The 21,686-nt window shown below is 47.8% G+C and overlaps 1 protein-coding gene across 1 annotated transcript in view; it reads right to left on the bottom strand.

The window, feature by feature from the left end:
* Positions 1-21,686, bottom strand: part of LOC135058152 (E3 ubiquitin/ISG15 ligase TRIM25-like) — a 48,119-nt gene that overhangs the window by 12,596 nt on the left and 13,837 nt on the right. Inside the window, exon 2 of the mRNA XM_063963735.1 lies at positions 11,975-12,077. Coding sequence (XP_063819805.1) covers positions 11,975-11,981 — 7 coding nt within the window. The 5' untranslated portion in view covers positions 11,982-12,077. The remainder of the gene's footprint in view (positions 1-11,974; positions 12,078-21,686) is intronic.

Here is a 21,686-nt window from a genome sequence, read left to right as displayed (position 1 = left end):
TAGGGCTCCGAAATCATGTACTACCCCGAAGGCGTATCTAGAATCGGTGTAGATATTGGCTGACTTGCCCTTAGCCAATTCACATGCTCTGGTTAGGGCGACCAGTTCAGCAACCTGGGCTGAGTGAGGTGGACCTAACGGTTCCGCTTCTATGGTGTCTTGGTCATCTACGACTGCGTATCCAGTACACAAGTCTCCCGAGTCTGACTGTCTATGACAACTACCGTCAGTGTAGAACGTGAGTTCTGCATCTTCCAGTGGATTGTCACTGATGTCAGGCCTTGCGGTAAAATTTTGGGTCAAATATTCCATACAATCATGTGTATCTTCCTTTGCATTAAATCCTCCTTCCCCATCACTCTCACCTTCCACCCTTTGTGTCTGACCAGGCACACCTGGGAGAAATGTTGCAGGATTTAATGCGCTGCATCTCCTTATGGTGATGTTTACTGGGGCCATTAATGCCAATTCCCATCTTGTAAACCTTGCTGATGAGACGTGTCTGGTTTGGGCAGAATTCAATAAGGCAGATACCGCATGTGGTGTATGGATTGTGAGGTTGTGGCCTAGCACGACATCTTCGCTTTTTGTCACTAGCAATGCTATCGCAGCAACGCTTCGCAAGCATGTGGGGAGGGATCGCGCTACCGTATCTAGCTGAGCGCTGTAGTATGCAACTGGCCTGCTGGCGTCACCGTGTTTTTGGGTTAGTACACCTGCTGCGCACCCAGCACTTTCTGTTCCGTATAGTTCAAAGGGTTTCCCATAGTCTGGCATACCTAGTGCTGGTGCCTGCGTTAGGCATTGCTTAAGTCTCTCAAATGCTGTTTCGGATTCGTCTGTATGCGAAATCCGATCAGGTTTGTTTGAAGAGACCATTTCCTGCAAAGGTAGCGCCAATATGGAAAACCCTGGGATCCAATTACGGCAATACCCACACATTCCTAAAAACGTCCTGATCTGTTGCTGGGTTTGTGGCAGTGTCATGTCTCTAATGGCTTGGATTCTATCAGCGGTCAGGTGTCTCAGTCCTTGTGTTAGACAGTGTCCCAAATATTTTACCTTAGTCTGGCATAATTGTAACTTGTCTTTGGAAACCTTGTGACCTGTGTCTGAAAGATGAAACAGGAGCTGTTTCGTATCCTTCAGAGAGGCTTCCAGTGAATCTGAACACAGCAGTAAATCGTCCACGTACTGTATCAATACTGATCCACTCTCCGGTTGGAAAGACTGTAAACAATCATGCAAAGCCTGAGAAAATATACTTGGACTATCTATGAAACCTTGGGGTAACCGAGTCCACGTGTATTGGACTCCTCTGTATGTAAAAGCAAACAAATATTGGCTGTCAGGGTGCAGAGGTACCGAAAAGAATGCGGAGCAGAGGTCAATAACAGTGAAAAATTTGGCAGTGGGAGGAATTTGCATTAGGATGACAGCTGGATTAGGCACTACGGGGAACTGACTCTCAACTATTTTGTTAATCCCCCTTAGATCCTGCACTAGCCTGTAACCCCTCCCCCCACTCTTTTTAACAGGGAAGATGGGACTATTGGCTGTGCTGGACGTTCTTACCAGAATGCCCTGTTGCAGCAAGCGTTCTATTACTGGGAAAACTCCTAACTCCACCTCTGGCTTCAGAGGATACTGTGGGATTTTTGGAGCTATCCTACCATCTTTTACTTGTACAACTACTGGAGCTACGTTTGCCATTAATCCAGTGTCCTGTCCATCTTTTGTCCAAAGTGACTCTGGTATCTGAGATGTCATCTCTTCTACTTGGGATGGATTCCTATTTGTCATAATGGAATGTGACATTAATTTTGATGGGGAGTCTAACATGTCTCGTACCTCCTGAGCGTGATTCTCAGGAATGTCCAAGAATACACCTTCAGGAGTACAATAAATGACGCAACCCATTTTACATAGTAAGTCTCTACCCAGGAGATTAGTTGGTGCAGATGCAGCCAGCAAAAAGGAATGCTTGGTATGCAAAGGCCCTATTGTAATCTCGGCTGGTTTGCTAACAGGGTAGTGCTGGACTACTCCTGTTACTCCCATGGCTGGAATTGTCCTACCAGTGGTTCTCATGCCCACTGTCGAATTTATCACTGACTTGGCCGCCCCTGTGTCTACAAGAAAGTTTAAAGTTTTACCAGCTACATTGATTGCAATCTCTGGTTCGCTTCCGAGACTGGCAATCAATTTCACTGGCTGCAGATTACAGGTATGGCCACACCCCTAGTGGGTATGCTGACCTCCCTGAATCCCGCTGGCAGCGACTACTTGTGGGGGGGTTAGCTGGGAACTACCAGAGGCATGCCAGTCTCTGTTCGGGGGATATCTTTTTGTTTCCCCTGTATGTGGCTCAAAACTCCGCCTCTGTGGACCCTGCTCCCAATGTCGTTTGTCGTGTCGTTGTCTAGGGGGTTGAAAAGATCTTTGTACACTCTTTGTTCTACATTCTCGTGCATAGTGTCCCGGTCTGTTACAGGAATAACAAGTTATTACAGTTGATTTACTTACAGGATTCGATGGTACATACGCAGGCTGCCTTGTGGTCAGCGCCTGTATACTTACTGACATCAGCTTATCACTTTGCGACTCCCTGTGTCTAGTGATGTTTCTGTCGTGATCAATAGCAGCCTCTCTCAAAGTGGACACCGACAGACCTCGCCAACATGGTTGCGTGGTCTGTACCCTAGCCTTTAATGTTTCCTTTAAACCATCCATCAGTACAGATACTGCTACTTCTTGATGGTTTGGGTTGGTCCTAATATCTTCTATACCAGTGTATTTTGCCATTTCTAATAGTGCCCGGTGGAAATATTCTGTTGCCGTTTCGGACTCCTTTTGCTTAATGGAAAATATTTTATTCCATTTAACAATGGCTGGGAAATACTCTTTTAGTTGTAAATTTATCCTTTTTACATTATCTTTGTCGTACACATCTGTAAGCGGTACATCTTTATCTAGTCCACAATCAGTCAAGAATTGAACTGAGTCGACATTGGGAGGTAAGCAAGCTCTTAGTACTATCTGCCAATCCTTATTATTGGGCTCTAAAGTGTTTCCTAGATCCCTGATGTATTTTTGGCTTGCAACTAAATCTTTTCTGGGGTCTGGGAATTCAGACACTATGGTCCTTAATTCCATTCTAGTAAACGGGCAATACATGGCAATGTTCCTAACGGGTGTGGCTCCTGATGCATCTGTTTTCCCATTGGGAACTACTATCACCTTAACTGGATTAATTCTAACAACCTCATTCTGTGTAGATTCTACAGCTTGTGGTGAAATTGTTTCAGTATAATGCATGGTGCCGTACTTACCCGTTGACACGACCTCACCTATCCCTCCGCTAGGGGCCTTCACTAATCTCGTGTGTGGAGCAGTTCCTACTGTGGTTTCTGATATGGTGGCCGCTAGAGAGAGCGCTGAAATTGTTGCCGAATCGTCTTCTTGATCACACTCCTGAGGAAGGTTCAAAACAGGGTACAACTTGCACGGGTTAATAATCGCATGGGTTACTTGGTTAACATCATTAACATTTACAGGGTTACTAAGAGTTTGTGTTTTACAACCCAGTGCGTTTCTCTCCGCAATCAATTTCTCTCCTGCAATGTATGGTGGAGGAGGGGCTGTGGCTATCAGCTTCCTGACTGCCCCAGATCCTGCCGCCAGAGCCAAACCTCTCTGTATCTCACCTTCCTGCTGCCACAACTGTAAATAATCATGATGCTGAATTCGTCTCTTTGTTGATTTTATGAGACATATCCTCCTCCTTAAATTTTGTAACACTTCTGGACTGAAGCTACCTATTCTTGGGAATTTGTCCCTGTCTTGTACAGTCATTCTCTCCCATTCATCACATAAAGATTCTGTGTGACTTCCGTATTTTTCACACATGATGTACCTTGCCGACCCGACGGGTCGGTTCTCTGAATCAACCCGAACCAAGGTTGATCGCCCCCTACCTGAACAATTGGCCCCCATAATCTGCAGGTGTTGCTTACTACTCCTGTGATCTTTATCACGGTCTTCAGCGAACCCTTACAGCAAACCAAATTATTCAAGATAGGCCGGCGGTGGCGGTTTACCGAGTACCCCACTCACTCGCCCACCTCGACCAATACGACCTGATCACACCGATATGGTGCTGGCGTACTCGATACAGGGCCCCTATGGAACCTTCTGTTTACTGGAACATATGAGGGTTACCCGCAGGACACTTACTCTTTCCAGTAAACGTGGGGTTGTTAGATAGTTCCTGAGTGACCAGCGAACTTCCCTTCCAAAAATAAAAAATTACACAAATCACGTCAGAATGTACAAATAGCGTTTGTGACCACTTTACTCTAATGGTATTAGGTCAGATTACTAACTACTGCACACAATTACGTGCGGTACAATCGTTCAGTACATAAGCACTACTTGTCATGTACTGAAAGATCAATGGAATCGATGTTTCCGGCCGCGATTCCTTCAGCAAGAGCTTATGGCCTATATGGGTTCTGCACCAACACCCCTGGCGTTGTGCCTCTTGTACCTTTATAGCGGACCTCTTTGTCATTTTACCTGTTACCTTATGACCTCCTGGTCTGTTACCTTATGACCTCCTGGTCTGTTATCTTATGATCCGCTATACTCTAATGCTCAAATATTATTTAACCAGGGATGCCTCCCTAGCCACCGTATATGTCACTTACACGTATGTTCCTTGACGAGTACCCGACTTTCCTTTTGGTTCAACCTCTAAGTTATATAAACTTATGTGATAAAAACACACTCACTCAACACATGTACACTTTGTTTCTATATCTATTTCTGCGCAGAAATTTTCTTCAGCCCAGCTGTGTTACCAATTAGGAGCAGGATCTGTTAAACTAAATTTCAGATTTTTCCAAAAATAGATTTGCGTTATTTACCGCGTCGCGTTATCTACCGCTGTGCGTTATTTATCGCCTTTGCGCTAAAATCCAACTTTTCGTGACTTGAGCTACGTGGGCGTAACCGGACGCTACGTTGCGTAATGAACGCTGCGTGCGTCTGCCTTTGGATTGCGTACGCTAGTCTTTGTTAGCGACACGTGTACGCAAAACAAAGATCCACCGTAACACAATTTCTACCTTTATCAATGTAGATGATCCCTGATCATCTACCGCACACCACACTGACTGCCTTATCTCCCAGACAAGCCATGTGTTGGTCTATACTTTAACGATTACCTCTACTATGAAATAACAGCAAATCTCTTTTAGCACTTTCTATCAACTATAAAAATTGGCAAACAGGAATAGTGATATACGAAATTGAAAAAGAAATGCAGATATATATGTATGCGTGCGTGTATACGCAAGACAGAAGAGAAATAAACAGTTTTAAAAGACACAAGCGTTTTGTTCTTACTTCCGGTTCCCGGATTCCTTCAGCACTCTTTATCTAAGCGAAGCAGACGCTTATCCCGTCAGCACTGCGAGACAACCTCCCACCCTTTGCTGGGGGATAATGTCTGCTGATCTACCTAGTGCAGATATGAGAAGGACAGGACGAGCCCCCAATTGACAATGCTAAATTCTTTTGTCGTATAAACAACCCTTTATGAAGTCTAAGAACACTGTACGCTGTTTACTTAAGAAGTACCGTATGGGTACACTAGTTGCGTAACGATCGCTCAGCCGTAGGCGAGACGCTCAAGCGTCACGTTCGCTCACGGCCCAGAGATCACAGGACAGCACGTTATTGGCTATGACTAGAGTAATGATTCGCTATGGCGTAGCATACGCTCGAGACCACGAGGAGGTCACCAGCGGCGCAGACGCTCACAACGCTATACCTTTATGTCTAAACCTTTTATCGATGTAATACACAGAATACCTTAATGTGAATACAGGGTGTAAGTGCAACCTTGTGTAACCTGACTAACTACAAAGCTGCTTGAGCGTCACCGACGCTCAAGTGAACACTTAACACTATGAGAAAATACACAGATACCTGTTTAGGGTCCAAAGCCTATTATCTGTATTATAACTATTATACTTGCAAAAAGAATCACAGTACAAATAATACACTACAATATAACAGAGACTTCCTAACCAAAATACAATACTATCTAATACAATACTATGCTGATCTAATACAATACAATACAATACTAGTCTAGGGGAGATGTGAGAGGAAAGAGAATGGAGAGAGAGAAGAAATGGAGAGAGATGAGAGAAATTGGCTCACAGTAAGACAATGATTACGGAGAGAAACTTACGCACAAAGGGTATGATCGCATGCGCCTCGATATCCAGCTCCCGGTTATCAGCAGAAAACCGTTGATGAGAGAGTGAGTTTGGATATGGTCGGCCTGCCTATTTATGCCCCACACACAATGCAATCTCATAGTCCCTACAATCCCATTGTCCATTGGACGTCGGAATTCGGCCCTGTATCATAACAAAAGGTCATAGGTTGATTCATACAGGTGGGCTGTGACGATTTCAAACAGCTCAGGTGGGTGGGAAACTAGGTTTCCCGCCGCATACCTGAGTATGAGTAAATAATAGAAATGGACATAAACTTCTTATGTCCATAACTATTCGCACGAGCGATTAATACGCTCCAAACCAACACCGGAATATTGCTAATTAAATACTCTTCCGATGGGTACCAAACACTGCTGCATGACTCCTGTTAGACCCTTCCTACAATACAAAGAGGGATTCCTCAGCTCAGGGACATTCTATATTAACCAAACTTTCAGAAACTATCAAAGGGACCATGATCTACAAACTACATTAATTGTGAAAATATGTAACGAAGGAGTCGCACGCTACGACTACATAAACTCTACCGTAAATACGCATACCGTGCGCCCGCGGGTGCACGCTATTGCGGGTATGCGCCTTCACGGGAGAGCGTACGCATGCGCAGCGCGGACCAGTGTGCGGTGCAAATATGGCAACGTGCATAGAGACATTTTTCTGACTTTGACACCACCGTGATGTTGTCTGACTGGATCAGTACCGGCTGGTTTTGAAGCAGGGGTCTTGCCTGACTTAGGGCATTGTAGATGGCCCTTAGTTCCAGAATATTTATGTGTAGGGAAATCTCCTGGCTTGACCATAGCCCTTGGAAGTTTCTTCCGTGTGTGACTGCCCCCCAGTCTCGAAGGCTGGCATCCGTGGTCACCAGGACCCAGTCCTGTATGCCGAATCTGCGGCCCTCTAGAAGATGAGCACTCTGCAGCCACCACAGCAGAGACACCCTGGTCCTTGGAGACAGGGTTATCAGCCGATGCATCTGAAGATGGGATCCGGACCACTTGTCCAACAGATCCCACTGAAAGATTCTTGCATGGAACCTGCCGAATGGAATTGCTTCGTAGGCAATGGTGCAGTGATGCACCGAGACCTGTTTTGGTTTCAGGAGATCTCTGACTAGAGACGACAACTCCTTGGCTTTCTCCTCCGGGAGAAACACCCTTTTCTGGTCTGTGTCCAGAACCATCCCCAGAAACAGTAGATGCGTCGTAGGAACCAGCTGTGACTTTGGAATATTCAGAACCCAACCGTGCTGTTGTAGCACCTCCTGAGATAGTGCTACCCCGACCAACAACTGCTCCCTGGACCTCGCCTTTATAAGGAGATCGTCCAAGTATGGGATAATTAAAACTCCCTTTTTTCGAAGGAGTATCATCATTTCGGCCATTACCTTGGTAAATACCCTCGGTGCCGTGGACAGACCAAACGGCAACGTCTGTAATTGGTAATGACAGTCCTGTACCACAAATCTGAGGTACTCCTGGTGAGGAAGGTAAATGGGGACATGCAGGTAAGCATCCTTGATGGCCAGTGATACCATGTAATCCCCTTCCTCCAGGCTTGAAATAACCGCCCTGAGCGATTCCATCTTGAACTTGAACCTTTTTATATAGGTGTTCAAGGATTTCAAATTTAAAATGGGTCTCACCGAACCGTCCGGTTTCGGTACCACAAACATTGTGGAATAGTAACCCCTTCCTTGTTGAAGGAGGGGTACCTTGACTATCACCTGCTGCGAATACAGCTTGTGAATTGCCTCCAGCACTGCCTCCCTGTCCGGGGAAGCTGTTGGCAAGGCAGATTTGAGGAAACGGCGAGGGGGAGACATCTCGAATTCCAGCTTGTACCCCTGAGATACTACTTGTAGAATCCAGGGATCCACCCGTGAGCGAGCCCACTGGTCGCTGAAGTTCTTGAGACGGGCCCCCACCGTACCTGGCTCCGCCTGTGGAGCCCCAGCGTCATGCGGTGGACTTAGAGGAAGCGGGGGAGGGCTTTTGTTCCTGGGAACTGGCTGTATGCTGCAGCTTTTTTCCTCTACCTCTGCCTCTGGGCAGAAAGGACGCGCCTTTAACCCGATTGCCTTTCTGGGGCAGAGAGGACTGTACCTGATAATACGGTGCTTTCTTTGGCTGTGAGGGAACATGGGGTAAAAATGCTGACTTCCCAGCTGTCGCTGTGGAAACGAGGTCCGAGAGACCATCCCCAAACAACTCCTCACCCTTGTAAGGCAAAACTTCCATGTGCCTTTTAGAATCTGCATCCCCTGTCCACTGCCGAGTCCATAAACCCCTCCTGGCAGAAATGGACATTGCACTTATTTTAGATGCCAGCCGGCAAATATCCCTCTGTGCATCTCTCATGTATAAGACTGCGTCTTTAATATGCTCTATGGTTAGCAATATAGTGTCCCTGTCTAAGGTATCAATATTTTCTGACAGGGAATCTGACCACGCAGCTGCAGCACTGCACATCCATGCTGAAGCAATAGCTGGTCTCAGTATAATACCTGAGTGCGTATAAACAGACTTCAGGATAGCCTCCTGCTTCCTATCAGCAGGCTCCTTTAGGGCGGCCGTGTCCGGAGACGGTAGTGCCACCTTCTTTGACAGGCGTGTGAGCGCTTTATCTACCCTAGGGGATGTCTCCCAACGTGACCTATCCTCTGGCGGGAAAGGGTACGCCATTAGTAACTTTTTAGAAATTACTAGTTTCTTATCGGGGGAAGCCCACGCTTCTTCACACACTTCATTTAATTCATCAGCAGGGGGAAAAACCACTGGTAGTTTTTTCTCCCCAAACATAATACCCTTTTTTGTGGTACCTGGGGTAATATCAGAAATGTGCAACACATTTTTCATTGCCGTAATCATGTAACGTGTGGCTCTATTGGAATGTACACTAGTCTCATCATCGTCGACACTGGAGTCAGTATCTGTGTCGACATCTGTGTCTGCCATCTGAGGTAGCGGGCGTTTTAGAGCCCCTGATGGCCTTTGAGACGTCTGGGCAGGCACGGGCTGAGAAGCCGGCTGTCCCACATCTGATATGTCGTCAAACCTTTTATGTAAGGAGTTGACACTGTCGCGTAATTCCTTCCACATATCCATCCACTCAGGTGTCGACCCCGCAGGGGGTGACATCACATTTATCGGCACCTGCTCCGCCTCCACATAAGCCTCCTTATCAAACATGTCGACACAGCCGTACCGACACACCGCACACACACAGGGAATGCTCTGAGGACAGGACCCCACAAAGCCCTTTGGGGAGACAGAGAGAGAGTATGCCAGCACACACCAGAACGCTATATAAAACAGGGATACACACTACACAGTGATTTTACCCCTTATAGCTGCTTATATATCACAGATTGCGCCTAAATTTAGTGCCCCCCTCTCTTTTTTTACCCTATGTAGTCTGGAACTGCAGGGGAGAGCCTGGGGAGCGATCCTTCCAGCGGAGCTGTGAGGGAAAATGGCGCCAGTGTGCTGAGGGAGATAGCCCCGCACCTTTTCCGGCGGGCTTCTCCCGCTTTTTTTATACAGTTATGGCAGGGGATTTTACACATATATAGTCTTAAAGGCTATATTATGTGTTAATTTGCCAAGTAAGGTACTTATATTGCAGCCCAGGGCGCACCCCCCAGCGCCCTGCACCCATCAGTGACCGGAGTATGTGGTGTGCCTGGGGAGCAATGGCGCACAGCTGCAGTGCTGTGCGCTACCTTAATGAAGACCGAAGTCTTCTGCCGCCGATTTCCAGGAACGTCTTCTTGCTTCTGGCTCTGCTAGGAGGACGGCGGCGCGGCTCCGGGACCAGACGACCGAGGCTGGGCCCGTGTTCGATCCCTCTGGAGCTAATGGTGTCCAGTAGCCTAGAAGCCCAAGCTAGCTGCAAGCAGGTAGGTTCGCTTCTCTCCCCTAGGTCCCTCGTAGCAGTGAGTCTGTTGCCAGCAGATCTCACTGAAAATAAAAAACCTAAATATTACTTTCTTTCTAAGAGCTCAGGAGAGCCCCTAGTGTGCATCCAGCTCGGCCGGGCACAAAATTCTAACTGAGGTCTGGAGGAGGGTCATAGAGGGAGGAGCCAGTGCACACCAGGTAGTCCTAAAGCTTTCTTTAGTTGTGCCCAGTCTCCTGCGGAGCCGCTATTCCCCATGGTCCTTACAGAGTTCCCAGCATCCACTTAGGACGTTAGAGAAATCAAATTTATTAACCCATGGAGGTCTGGATTTGGAGTCCCACAAAATTAAAGTGGAAAAACACACTACAGGCTGATCAAACTTTGATGCAATGTCCTTAAAACAAGTCAAAATGAGGCTCAGTAGTGTGTGTGGCCTACACGTGCCTGTATGACCTCCCTACAACGCCTGGGCATGCTCCTGATAAGGTGGCGGATGGTCTTCTGAGGGATCTCCTCCCAGACCTGGACTAAAGCATCCGCAAACTCCTGGACAGTCTGTGGTGCAACGTGGCGTTGGTGGACGGAGCGAGACACGATGTCCCAGATGTGCTCAATTGGATTCAGGTCCGGGGAATGGGCAGGCCAGTCCATAGCATCAATGCCTTCGTCTTGCAGGAACTGCTGACACACTCCAGCCACATGAGGTCTAGCTTTGTCTTGCATTAGGATCAACCCAGGGCCAACCGCATCAGCATATGGTCTCACAAGGGGTCTGAGGATCTCATCTTGGTACCTAATGGCAGTCAGGCTACCTCTAGCGAGCACATGGAGGGCTGTGCGGCCCCCCAAAGAAATGCCACCCCACACCATTACTGACCCACTGCCAAACTGGTCATCCGGAGTATGTTGCAGGCAGCAGAACGTTCTCCTTGGCATCTCCAGACTCTGTCACGTCTGTCACATGTGGTCAGTGAGAACCTGCTTTCATCTGTGAAGAGCACAGGGCGCCAGTGGCGAATTTGCCAATCTTGGTGTTCTCTGGCAAATGCCAAACGTCCTGCACGGTGTTGGGCTGTAAGCACAACCCCCACCTGTGGACGTCGGGCCCTCATACCACCCTCATGGAGTCTGTTTCTGATCGTTTGAGTAGACACATGCACATTCGTGGCTTGCTGGAGGTCATTTTGCAGGGCTCTGGCAGTGCTCCTCCTGTTCCTCCTTGCACAAAGGCGGAGGTAGCGGTCCTGCTGCTGGGTTGTTGACCTCCTACGGCCTCCTCCACGTCTCCTGATGTACTGGCCTGTCTCCTGGTAGCGCCTCCATGCTCTGAACACTACGCTGACAGACACAGCAAACTTTCTTGCCACAGCTCGCATTGATGTGCCATACTGGATGAGCTGCACAACCTGAGCCACTTGTGTGGGTTGTAGGGAGGTCATACAGGCACGTGGAGGCCACACACACTACTGAGCCTCATTTTGACTTGTTTTAAGGACATTACATGAAAGTTGGATCAGCCTGTAGTGTGTTTTTGCACTTTAATTTTGAGTGTGACTCCAAATCGAGACCTCCATGGGTTAATTTGATTTCCATTGATAATTTTTGTGTGATTTTGTTGTCAGCACATTCAACTATGTAAAGAACAAAGTGTTCAATAAGAATATTTAATTCATTCAGATCTAGGATGTGTTATTTTAGTGTTCCCTTTATTTTTTTGAGCAGTGTATATAGATATTGGTAATATAAGTGAGCTTTACCTTCCATTACACTTTTTTGTGCAAAAAGTGGGCAAAACCGGTCTGTCACATAAAAGAACCACAGCTTCAAAGGACACCACCTGATTTGGCAAGCAAAGTGTCTCTGTAGAGAGAAAGAAATGGAAACATAACATAACAGAATTAGGGGGGAGTATTTAATTAGCTCCAATCATTTAGGAGCTATTGAGTACGCCTCCCCCCTCCCCCCCTTCAATTGCAGTATTTTTCGCCTAGGCCCTGCAACTGAAAAGGGCGAATCCCCATTTGCCCTAAAAATAGCGAAGAGTGTAATTTTTTCACCGAGGTGGAAAAAAATAAGAATTTACTTACCGATAATTCTATTTCTCGTAGTCCGTAGTGGATGCTGGGGACTCCGTCAGGACCATGGGGTTTAGCGGCTCCGCAGGAGACAGGGCACAAAAGTAAAAGCTTTAGGATCAGGTGGTGTGCACTGGCTCCTCCCCCTATGACCCTCCTCCAAGCCTCAGTTAGGATACTGTGCCCGGACGAGCGTACACAATAAGGAAGGATTTTGAATCCCGGGTAAGACTCATACCAGCCACACCAATCACACTGTACAACCTGTGATCTGAACCCAGTTAACAGCATGATAACAGCGGAGCATCTGAAAAGATGGCTCACAACAATAATAACCCGATTTTTGTAACAATAACTATGTACAAGTATTGCAGACAATCCGCACTTGGGATGGGCGCCCAGCATCCACTACGGACTACGAGAAATAGAATTATCGGTAAGTAAATTCTTATTTTCTCTGACGTCCTAAGTGGATGCTGGGGACTCCGTCAGGACCATGGGGATTATACCAAAGCTCCCAAACGGGCGGGAGAGTGCGGATGACTCTGCAGCACCGAATGAGAGAACTCCAGGTCCTCCTCAGTCAGGGTGTGCCCCTGACCAAGTATCAGCTCGGCAAAGTTGTAAAGCCGAGACCCCTCGGGCAGCCGCCCAAGATGAGCCCACCTTCCTTGTGGAATGGGCATTTACATATTTTGGCTGTGGCAGGCCTGCCACAGAATGTGCAAGCTGAATTGTACTACACATCCAACTAGCAATCGTCTGCTTAGAAGCAAGAGCACCCAGTTTGTTGGGTGCATACAGGATAACAGCAAGTCAGTTTTCCTGACTCCAGCCGTTCTGGAAACTATATTTTCAGGGCCCTGACAACATCTAGCAACTTGGAGTCCTCCAAGTCCCTAGTAGCCGCAGGTACCACAATAAGCTGGTTCGGGTGAAACACTGACACCACCTTAGGGAGAAACTGGGGATGAGTCCGCAGCTCTGCCCCGTCCGAATGGACAATCAGATATGGGCTTTTTTGAGACAAACGCCGCCAATTCTGACACTCGCCTGGCCGAGGCCAGGGCCAACAGCATGGTCACTTTCCCTGTGAGATATTTCAAATCCACAGATTTGAGCGGTTTAAACCAATGTGATTTTAGGAATCCCAGAACTACGTTGAGATCCCACAGTGCCACTGGAGGCACAAAAGGGGGTTGTATATGCAGTACTCCCTTGACAAACTTCTGGACTTCAGGAACTGAAGCCAATTCTTTCTGGAAGAAAATCGACAGGGCCGAAATTTGAACCTTAATGGACCCCAATTTGAGGCCCATAGACACTCCTGTTTGCAGGAAATGCAGGAATCGACCGAGTTGAAATTTCTTCATGGGGCCTTCCTGGCCTCACACCACGCAACATATTTTCGCCACATGTGGTGATAATGTTGTGCGGTCACCTCCTTCCTGGCTTTGACCAGGGTAGGAATGACCTCTTCCGGAATGCCTTTTTCCCTTAGGATCCGGCGTTCAACCGCCATGCCGTCAAACGCAGCCGCGGTAAGTCTTGGAACAGACATGGTACTTGCTGAAGCAAGTCCCTTCTTAGCGGCAGAGGCCATGAGTCCTCTGTGAGCATCTCTTGAAGTTCCGGGTACCAAGTCCTTCTTGGCCAATCCGGAGCCACGAGTATAGTTCTTACTCCTCTACGTCTTATAATTCTCAATACCTTGGGTATGAGAAGCAGAGGAGGGAAGACATACACCGACTGGTACACCCACGGTGTTACCAGAACGTCCACAGCTATTGCCTGAGGGTCTTTTGACCTGGCGCAATACTTGTCCAGTTTTTTGTTCAGGCGGGACGCCATCATGTCCACCTTTGGTCTTTTCCAACGGTTCACAATCATGTGGTAGACTTCCCGATGAAGTCCCCACTCTCCCGGGTGGAGGTTGTGCCTGCTGAGGAAGTCTGCTTCCCAGTTGTCCACTCCCGGAATGAACACTGCTGACAGTGCTATCACATGATTTTCCGCCCAGCGAAAAATCCTTGCAGTTTCTGCCATTGCCCTCCTGCTTCTTGTGCCGCCCTGTCTGTTTACGTGGGCGACTGCCGTGATGTTGTCCCACTGGATCAATACCGGCTGACCTTGAAGCAGAGGTCTTGCTAAGCTTAGAGCATTGTAAATTGCCCTTAGCTCCAGTATATTTATGTGGAGAAAAATCTCCAGACTTGATCACACTCCCTGGAAATTTTTTTTTTTTTTTTTCCTGTGTGACTGCTCCCCAGCCTCTCAGGCTGGCCTCCGTGGTCACCAGCATCCAATCCTGAATGCCGAATCTGCGGCCCTCTAGAAGATGAGCACTCTGTAACCACCACAGGAGAGACACCCTTGTCCTTGGAGATAGGGTTATCCGCTGATGCATCTGAAAATGCGATCCGGACCATTTGTCCAGCAGATCCCACTGAAAAGTTCTTGCGTGGAATCTGCAGAATGGAATCGCTTCGTAATAAGCCACCATTTTTCCCAGGACTCTTGTGCAATGATGCACTGACACTTTTCCTGGTTTTAGGAGGTTCCTGACTAGCTCGGATAACTCCCTGGCTTTCTCCTCCGGGAGAAACACCTTTTTCTGGACTGTGTCCAGAACCATCCCTAGGAACAGCAGACGTGTCGTCGGAAACGGCTGCGATTTTGGATATTTAGAATCCACCCGTGCTGTCGTAGAACAACTTGAGATAGTGCTACTCCGACTTCCAACTGTTCTCTGGACCTTGCCCTTATCAGGAGATCGTCCAAGTAAGGGATAATTAAGACGCCTTTTCTTTGAAGAAGAATCATCATTTCGGCCATTACTTTGGTAAAGACCCGGGGTGCCGTGGACAATCCAAACGGCAGCGTCTGAAACTGATAGTGACAGTTCCGTACCACGAACCTGAGGTACCCTTGGTGAGAAGGGCAATTTGGGACATGGAGGTAAGCATCCTTGATGTCCAGGGACACCATATAGTCCCCTTCTTCCTGGTTCGCTATCACTGCTCTGAGTGACTCCATCTTGATTTGAACCTTTGTATGTAAGTGTTCAAAGATTTCCCATTTAGAATAGGTCTCACCGAGCCGTCTGGCTTCAGTACCACAATATAGTGTGGAATAATACCCCTTTCCTTGTTGTAGGAGGGGTACTTTGATTATCACCTGCTGGGAATACAGCTTGTGAATTGTTTCCAATACTGCCTCCCTGTCGGAGGAAGACGTTGGTAAAGCAGACATCAGGAGCCTGCGAGGGGGAGACGTCTCGAATCTCCAGTCTGTACCCCTGGGATACTACTTGTAGGATCCAGGGGTCCACTTGCGAGTGAGCCCACTACGCGCTGAAACTCTTGAGACGACCCCCCACCGCACTTGAGTCCGCTTGTACGGCCCCAGCGTCATGCTGAGGACTTGGCAGAAGCTGTGGAGGGCTTCTGTTCCTGGGAATGGGCTGCCTGCTGCAGTCTTCTTCCCTTTCCTCTATCCCTGGGCAGATATGACTGGCCTTTTGCCCGCTTGCCCTTATGGGGACGAAAGGACTGAGGCTGAAAAGACGGTGTCTTTTTCTGCTGAGATGTGATTTGGGGTAAAAAAGGTGGATTTTCCAGCTGTTGCCGAGGCCACCAGGTCCGATGGACCGACCTCAAATAACTCCTCCCCTTTATACGGCAATACTTCCATGTGCCGTTTGGAATCTGCATCACCTGACCACTGTCGTGTCCATAAACATCTTCTGGCAGATATGGACATCGCACTTACTCTTGATGCCAGAGTGCAAATATCCCTCTGTGCATCTCGCATATATAGAAATGCATCCTTTAAATGCTCTATAGTCAATAAAATACTGTCCCTGTCAAGGGTATCAATATTTTCAGTCAGGGAATCCGACCAAGCCACCCCAGCGCTGCACATCCAGGCTGAGGCGATCGCTGGTCGCAGTATAACACCAGTATGTGTGTATATACCTTTTTAGGATATTTTCCAGCCTCTCAGCTGGCTCCTTGAGGGCGGCCCTATCTGGGGACGGTACCGCCACTTGTTTTGATAAGCGTGTGAGCGCCTTATCCACCCTAAAGGGTGTTTCCCAACGCGCCCTAACTTCTGGCGGGAAAGGGTATACCGCCAATAATTTTCTATCGGGGGAAACCCACGCATCATCACACACTTCATTTAATTTATCTGATTCAGGAAAAACTACAGGTAGTTTTTTCACACCCCACATAATACCCTTCTTGTGGTACTTGTAGTATCAGAAATATGTAACACCTCCTTCATTGCCCTTAACATGTAACGTGTGGCCCTAAAGGAAAATACGTTTGTTTCTTCACCGTCGACACTGGAGTCAGTGTCCGTGTCTGTGTCTACCGACTGAGGTAAATGAGCGTTTTACAGCCCCTGACGGTGTTTGAGACGCCTGGACAGGTACTAATTTGTTTGCCGGCCGTCTCATGTCGTCAACCGACCTTGCAGCGTGTTGACATTATCACGTAATTCCTTAAATAAGCCATCCATTCCGGTGTCGACTCCCTAGAGAGTGACATCACCATTTCAGGCAATTGCTCCGCCTCCTCACCAACATCGTGCTACAGATCCAGCGAGCAATAGTCTGCTTTGAAGCAGGAGCACCCAGCTTGTTGGGTGCATGCAGGATAAATAGCGAGTCAGTTTTTCTGACTCTAGCCGTCCTGGAAACAAAGTTTCAGGGCCCGGACTACGTCCAGCAACTTGGAATCCTCCAAGTCTCTAGTAGCCGCAGGCACCACAATAGGTTGGTTCAAATGAAACGATGATACCACCTTAGGGAGAAATTGGGGACGAGTCCTCCATTCTGCCCTTTCCATATGGAAGATCAGATATGGGCTTTTACATGACAAAGCCGCCAATTCTGACACACGCCTAGTCCAAGCTAAGGCCAAAAGCATGACCACTTTCCACGCGAGATATTTTAGCTCCACGGTCTTAAGTGGCTCAAACCAGTGGGATTTTAGGAATCCAACACACGTTAAGATCCCAAGGTGCCACTGGAGGCACAAAAGGGGCTGAATATGCAGCACCCCTGTAACAACGTCCGAACTTCAGACAGTGAAGCCAGTTCTTTTGAGAGAAAAAGGGATAGGGCCGAAATCTTGGCCTTTATGGATCCTAATTTTAGGCCCATAGTCACTCCTGACTGTAGGAAGTGCAGGAATCGACCCCCCTGGAATTCCTCTGTAGGGCCTTCCCGGCCACACACCAAGCAACCTATTTTCGCCATATACAGTGAAAAAAATCTTGCTGTGGTGTTTCCTGCGGCCCAGGACTCGGTGAAGGTAAAGCTTAATAGGGGAAGCTTCTTTATTACCCCTATACGCCTAAAATTGTGCCTTCCACCGAAGGTCACTGAGGGTACGCATGCTAAGTCTTTTTAATTGTATACGTGTTTAAATAAACTTTTTATAAGTCTGCACTATGATCCCCCGTCATTTGTCTTTCATGTACCATTGCTTGAGGACAGAGACAAAGAATTGAATAACGGTGGGGCTGACTGAATTCAAGTTTTATCACGTTCAAGTTTTTAGATGATTGGAGGACCAAGAACGAAACCAGATAAAAGACTTTATGTCTGACTTTGTTGGAAAAATCATCTTATTGGGACATTATTTCTAATTTTTGGTCTGATCTACTATCATTAAGAGAGATCAATACAAAGACTAACCACAGTATTTTTTGACAATTGACTTTATTGAGACTCTTTTGTTCACCAGATTTATTTTAAACGTCAATACCTGGAAGGGGTATTTATTTCATTGATTTTTAAGTGCCTTGTACCCTCGATCAGTGCGCAGAAATCTCATTTGTGTTTTTATTGTATTTTGGTGATTGGTGTAAGTCACGTCTGATTTCCGCAGCCTGATTTTAAGTAAGGAGCGCAGGTGATTATTTATTGTTTGTAGGAATAACTGCATCCGGAATGCCCTTTTCCGCTAGGATCCGGCATTCAACCGCCATGCCGTCCAACGCAGCCGCGATAAGTCTTGGATTAGACAGGGTCCCTGTTGCGACATGTCCTGACTGAGAGGCAGAGGCCATGGGTCCTCAGAGCATTTCTTGCAGTTCCGGGTACCGAGTCCTTCATGGCCAATCCGGAGCAAAGAATATTGTTCACACTCCTCCGTTTATTACAATTCTCAGCCCTTGGGTCTGAGAGGAAGGGGAGGGAATATATAGACCGACTGGAACACCCACGGTGTTACTAGTGCGACCACAGCTATCGCCTGAGAGTCCCTTGACCCAGCATAAAACCTTTTTTATCTTTTTATTGAGGTGGGACGCCATGTAGTCCACCTGAGGCAGTTTCCATCAATTTGCAAAACTGCGTGAAGACTTCCTGATGAAGTCACCACTTTCCCGGGTGGAGGTAGTGTCCACTCCCGGAATGAACACTGCTGACAGTGCGCTTACTTGATTCTCCGCCCAGCGAAGAATTCTGGTGGCTTCTACCCTCGCCACCCTGCTCCTTGTGCCGCCCTGGCGGTTTACATGAGCCCCTGCGGTCTGACTGGATCAGAACCGGTTGGTCGCGAAGCAGGAACTCCGCTTGACTTAGGGCGTTGTATATGGCCCTTAGTTCCAGGATATTGATGTGAAGGCAAGTCTGTTGGCTTGACCACAAACCTTGGAATTTTCTTCCCTGTGTAACTGCCCCCCACCCTCGGAGGCTTGCAACCGTGGTCACCAGGACCCAGTCCTGAATGCCGAATCTGCGGCCCTTGAGAAGGTGAGCACTCCGCAGCCACCACAGGAGAGACACCCTGGCCCTGGGGGATAGGGTGATTAACCGATGCATCTGAAGATGTGATCCGGACCACTTGTCCAGTAAGTTCCATTGTCCTTGCATGGAACCAGCCGAAGGGGATGGCCTCGTATGATGCCATCATCCTTCCCAGGACTCGAGTGCAGTGATGCACTGACACCTGTTTTGGTTTTCAATAGATTCCTGACCAGTGTCATGAGCTCCTGAGCTCTCTCTATCGGGAGATAAACCCTCTTCTGGTCTGTGTCTAGGATCATGCCTAGGCGAGGCAGATGAGCTGTAGGAACCAACTGCGACTTCGGAATATATAGAATCCAGTCGTGTTGCCGTTTCACTTCCAGAGAAGGTGATACGCTGTCCAGCAACTGCTCTCTTGATCTCGCTTTTATGAGGAGATCATCCAAGTATGTGATAATAGTGACACCTTGCATCCTCAGGAGCACCATCATATCCGCCATTACCTTGGTGAAATTGGTAATGACAATCCCTTATGTCCAGATTCATTTCAGGCTTGCAATGACCGCTCTTAGCGATTCCACCTTGAACCTGAACCTTTTCAGGTATATGTTCAGGGATTTTAATTCAATATGGGTCTAACCGAACCGTCTGGTTTCGGGATTATAACATGGTCGAATAATAACACCCTCTTGTTGAAGGAGGGGACCCTTGACCACCACCTGTTGAACATACAATTTACGAATTGTAGTTAACACTGGCTCCCTCTCTTGGGGGGAAGCCCGCCGGGTCCTCGGTGAGGGGGCATCTTCTCACAGTCCAGCCTGTATCCCTGCGATACAATTTCTATTGCCCAGGGATCTAACAGGGAGTGAACCCACTTGTGGCTGAACTTACGAAGGCGTGTCCCCACCGGGCCTAGCTCCGCCTGTGGAGCCCCAGCGACATGCGGTGGATTTTTGTAGAGGCCGGGGAGGACTTCTGTTCCTGGGGACTAGCTGTGTTGTACAGCTTCTTTCCTCTGCCCCCGGCTCTGACAAGAAAGGACGCACCTCAGACTTTCTTGTTTCTTTATTCGAAAAGCTGCATTTAATAATGTCGTGCTTTCCTAGGCTGTGCAGGAATATAAGGCAAAATATCAGAATTACCAGCTATTGCTGTGGAGACCAGGCCCGAGAACCTTTCTCCACACAATCCTCAGCCTTCCATATGCCTCTTAAGTCGGCATCATCTGTGTAATGTATATTCTACAGGACACGTCAAGCAGAAATCGACATAGCTTTTGTCTCTAGGACCCAGTATACTAATGTCCCTTTGGGCATGCTTTATAATTATATATCTATCACTTAAGACACCATCTTAAAATATGTATATGCATACTAGGGTCTCAATCTCTGCTGATAAGGTACCTGTCCACGCTGCCACAGCGCTATAAACTCATGCCGACACAATCGCCGGTCTGGGTAGTATACTAGAATGTGCACACTATCTGCAGGATCCCTGAGAATAGCTAGTGCAAACAGGACACCCAAGGGGAAGATTCTCAACACATCCTGGCCCTAGTGGGGAAAGGATACAGCCTGAGAATTCTCTTGTGGGAAGCTGCCGTCTCTTGTCTGGAGATTCCCGCTCTTTTTCCTCATGAGAGGAGGGAAATTTACCTCAGCATTCTTCCCCTTAACATGTGTACTCTCGTGTCAGGGACAGATGAGTCATCAGTGATATGCAAATCATCTTTTATTCCAATAATCATATATTGAATATCTTTTAGCCCTCTTGGCTGTAACTTTGCATTATCGTAGTCGACAGTGGAGTTAAACTCTGTGTCGATACTTTGTTATTTTGGATAGTGAGCATAGAGAGACTCTGAAGGACTCTGTGACATAGGGACAGACCAGGGTAGATTTCCTTTCTGTTCCCTAACCTTTTGTGCAATAATTTTACCTCAGCACTTACACATATCCAGACAGGTGTCGGCGTTGTTGACGGAGACACCCTCCCACACACTTATCCGCTCTATCACCTCCTTAGAGGAGCCTTTTACCTCAGACATGTCGACACACGCGTACCGACACCACACACACAGGGGATGCTCTATTTGAAGACAGTTCCCCCACCAGGCCCTTTGGAGAGATAGAGAGAGAGTATGCAAGCACACACCACAGCGCTATATAATACAGGGATGTACACTATACTGAGTGATTTTTCCCCTATAGCAGCTTATATACACAGTTTTGCGCCTAAATTTATGTGCCCCCCCCTCTCTTTTTTACCCTTTGTGTACCAGGATACTGCAGGGGAGAGCCTGGGGAGCTTCCTTCCAGCTGAGCTGTGAAGAGAAAATGGCGCCGGTGTGCTGAGGAAGAAGGCCCGGCCCCCTCAGCGGCGGGCTTCTGTCCTTTTATGTACTTTAATGGCGGGGGTTAATGCACATATACAGTTTATCAGACTGTATTATGTGCTTTTCGCCAAATAAGGTAATCTAATTGCTGCCCAGGGCGCCCCCCCCCAGCGCCCTGCACCCATCAGTGACCGGAGTGTGTGGTGTGCTAAGGGAGCAATGGCGCACAGCTGCAGTGCTGTGCGCTACCTTAATGAAGACCGGAGTCTTCAGCCGCCGATTTTCAACTTCTC

Source organism: Pseudophryne corroboree, chromosome 1, assembly GCF_028390025.1.
Source record: "Pseudophryne corroboree isolate aPseCor3 chromosome 1, aPseCor3.hap2, whole genome shotgun sequence".
Lineage (NCBI taxonomy): Eukaryota > Metazoa > Chordata > Amphibia > Anura > Myobatrachidae > Pseudophryne > Pseudophryne corroboree.
This window is presented reverse-complemented; position numbering and strand designations above follow the sequence as displayed.